Genomic DNA, 3,452 nt, shown 5'->3' on the forward strand with positions numbered 1-3,452 from the left:
CGGCGCCCCACCTGTGGAGCCGGCGGCCGTCGCGGGTGCCGGCCGGGGTCCCGCCGCGTGCGTGCTCGGGGCTGCGGGCCGCCGGGACCCCGGGGGAGGCGCGCCCCCGGCTGGGCGCCGCAGACACCATGGGGCTGCCCGCGCTCGAATTCAGCGACTGCTGCCTCGACAGCCCGCACTTCCGAGAGACGCTCAAGTCACACGAAGCGGAGCTGGACAAGACCAACAAATTCATCAAGGAGCTCATCAAGGACGGGAAGTCACTCGTGAGCGCGCTCAAGAGTGAGTGCCCCCGAGCCTGGCGGGGACGGAGTTCGGGGGCGGGAGGGGCCGTCGGGAGGCGCTCAGCCCTGGGGGTCGCGTGTCCGGCTGGTTTTCTGCCCCCGGGCGCTGAGGGACGGGTGTAGATGCTTGTAGTGGGGCGGAAAGGATACGTAAAATGGGCGAACTAGCAACAAGACGGTGAGGGAAAAGATCCGTCGCCCGGCCGTTTGCGTTCCGGGGTGGCTGGGAGGAGACCGAGCGCGAGTGGCGCTCCGGGGCGCCGCGGCGGGTGTGCGCGGCACACAGGTGTCCTGGGAGTAGGACTGGAGTGCCTGGTGCGCCGCAGCCTGCTGGGAAACCCCTTCGCGTCCACGACTCCCGCTCCCTTGGGGAAGAGTTGCACACCCCTGGGTGCCCAGCCTTGGGAATGGAGTGGGCCCCGCCAAAGGGGCGCTGCCTCCCCTCGGAAAAAGGCGGGTTGTGCCTTCTTCGCTCCCTGGGCGCAGCGCCAGCCTGCTCAGGGCCGCCGGGTTCTCCGAAAGGCACAGCTGCTGCCCAGAGAAGGGGTGGGTGGGATGGTCGGTCAGCTCGCGATTCTCCGGAGTACTGGCAGCCTGTACCTCCCAGATCTAGAATCAGGGTCACGTACGTGTGCAGGTTCTGATTCTTGTGTTTAGCAGAAGGTGATAGGGGTGGGAGTACAGAATCAGAGTGTTCCTTTACTCTAAACTGTAGGCGGGGGTTTAAAAATAGAACGAACATATCCTCTCCCTCTCCCGCTCCCTCGCTCCCCTTTTTACCTCTCCCAATATCCTTGAAAACTCAAAAGTCTGAGAAGGAATGTCCTCGGTCCTCACTCAGAAAGGAGAAGTTTAAACTCATCCTTATAGATCCTCAAACCTTTTGTAAAACAATTTTTGCAAATTTCCCTTTGGCAGGGGGGAAATGAGTTTTGCATTCTGTGTATGATTTGCCTTGTCTTCTGCAGAGCCAGGGAATGTCTCCTTCTGGCCAAACAGGAGTGCTCTAGGGAAGAGCGCCTTGGATTGTTGAGATCTTTTTTTGGGTGCCTTTTCAGTCTACCCATTTAAAAATAGTTTGGTCCATCTTTTAGTTTTGAGAATCAGGAAAAAAGGCAGACAGTGGAATTGTCTTTGACTTTTCCTTTCTCTGTGATGGATTTCTTAATAGGTGGTATCTTTCAGCTAAGAAAGCTTGCATTGGCAGAGTGGGGCCCTAGCTGTGAGAATTGTCCCCAAGCCTCTATAAAGGAGACGTAAAGTCAAGTGCCTGAGGTGTCATTTTGTGAGCCTGTTGCTTCTAAAAATGAAGAGGGAGACGGTGGAGCCCCAGGGCAGCAAGTGCCAGTGTTTTGGGGTGAAATAAACATGGAACTTTGATGTGATAAGGCTCCTCAGAGGCAGGGTCTCTGCTGGAGGCTGTGACCTGAAGCGTATGAACAGACTCTTCTTTTGTCAACGACCAGGACCATCGGTGGTTCGGGGAATGTGTGACCCTGGTTTGGAGTAAGTTAGGGGCCCACTTATAGGTTGGGCCCATGAATTTTTAATTTTTTTTGCGGTACGCGGGCCTCTCACTGTTGTGGCCTCTCCCGTTGTGGAGCACAGGCTCCGGACGCGCAGGCTCAGCGGCCATGCCTCATGGGCCCAGCCACTGCGTGGCATGTGGGATCCTCCCGGACCGGGGCGCGAACCCGTGTCCCCTGCATCGGCAGGCGGACTCTCAACCACTGCGCCAACCAGGGAAGCCCCGGGCCCATGAATTTTGAGTGACTCTCAGGCTTGCTTTAATTGGGCCTCTGCTGTATTCAGCAAACATTTAGAGTGCTTTCTGTGTGTTAGCTATTGCCCCAGGCACTCTGCTGGCCCTGTGGTTGTAAAGACTTTACTCCATGCCAGGCACTGCTTCACCCACAAATTATCTCATGTACTGTTACTCATTTTACAAATGAGAAAACAGACTTGGAGAAATCACTAGCCCAGAGGCACACTGCTCTAACGGCAGGGTGGTTTTGGGGCCTCCACATGGTCTGAGCCAGAGCTGGAGGTCCTGCTGATGCTGAGCTCTTAATTCTGCCCCATCCCTCTTGCCCAGAACGGACCCCCTGGACCAAGCCTGTTGGAATTTGGATGTGCATTTTCTATCTCAGCCTTGAGTCTGAGGAGGATGCATTTGTGTGACTGGCAGTTTATTTGCCTGCTGCTATTCTTTTTGGGGGTGGGGAGGGCATGTAAGAATTCTTTGGGTAGGAGGAAACAGTGCAGTGATAAAATTAAAGAGTTATTCAAATTGTCTAGTGGAATGGACCAGCTCTGTAACTTGGGGGAGAAATAGGTGTTCTAATCTCTTAATATCCAGCTCTATTTCTAACTGTACTCTTCTATTCTTACTACTGCTTGAACAGGTCATGTGACCTCTTAAAAAGGGTAGAGGTGGTTACTATTTACCAGACTTCGGGCATTGTGTTGTCATTAGGTGCTTCTTGCATTGTATTGTCATTAGGTGCTTCTTGCATTGTATACTACTATATTAGTATTTGTGTATTCATTTTCTTTGGATCATCTTTATCACTACTGTAAATGTAAAGCCAGTGTTTTAAAAAATACATACGTAAAAATAAATACATAATTGTGTAAGTAACACTGGTTTAGATGATTTATAGGCTTTTCCAGCTCTAAAATTTTATGGTTTTATTTTGTAATTAATTTTCACAGATCTTTGGGTTAAGGTTTCCATTGTGTGTTAATCTGAGACGATAAAACTGGGATTGCTGAAGTTCAGCTAGATCATTATTCTTGCTACTTCCACTTTATGAATGAGGAAACTGAAGCTCAGAGAGATTAGTAACCTGCCCAAGGCATCACGGCAATTAAGTTGTCTGATTCCAGAGCCTCTGCACTTAACTCTGGAGCAAAACTGTAGGTCTGTTGTCTCTTGATTCCCCTTGATAATCTGATAAACAAATGAACGCCTTGAAGTCTTTCCCTGGAGTTCAAACCTCTGGGCTGGACACATGGAAGATAAACAATAAAATAATTTGGGACGTACATTTCAAAAAAAAAAAAAAAAAAATCCTGCTTTTGGAGAAAGTTCTTGTTTGATGTGGTGATTCCGAGTCACTTTTTTCTGTGCTGATTTGTCCAGGCCTTTTCTGTGGGCACTCTTTC

The 3,452-nt window shown here is 51.0% G+C and overlaps 1 protein-coding gene across 2 annotated transcripts in view; it reads left to right on the forward strand.

Moving 5' to 3' along the window:
- Positions 1–128: 128 nt before the first annotated feature.
- Positions 129–3,452, forward strand: part of ARHGAP26 (Rho GTPase activating protein 26) — a 518,529-nt gene continuing 515,205 nt past the window's right edge. For both annotated transcript variants that reach the window (XM_007466859.1, XM_007466858.1), the window contains exon 1: positions 129–282. In XM_007466859.1, the coding sequence (XP_007466921.1) occupies positions 129–282 (154 nt within the window). The remainder of the gene's footprint in view (positions 283–3,452) is intronic.

Source organism: Lipotes vexillifer, unplaced genomic scaffold (genome assembly GCF_000442215.2).
Source record: "Lipotes vexillifer unplaced genomic scaffold, Lipotes_vexillifer_v1.1 scaffold99, whole genome shotgun sequence".
Lineage (NCBI taxonomy): Eukaryota > Metazoa > Chordata > Mammalia > Artiodactyla > Lipotidae > Lipotes > Lipotes vexillifer.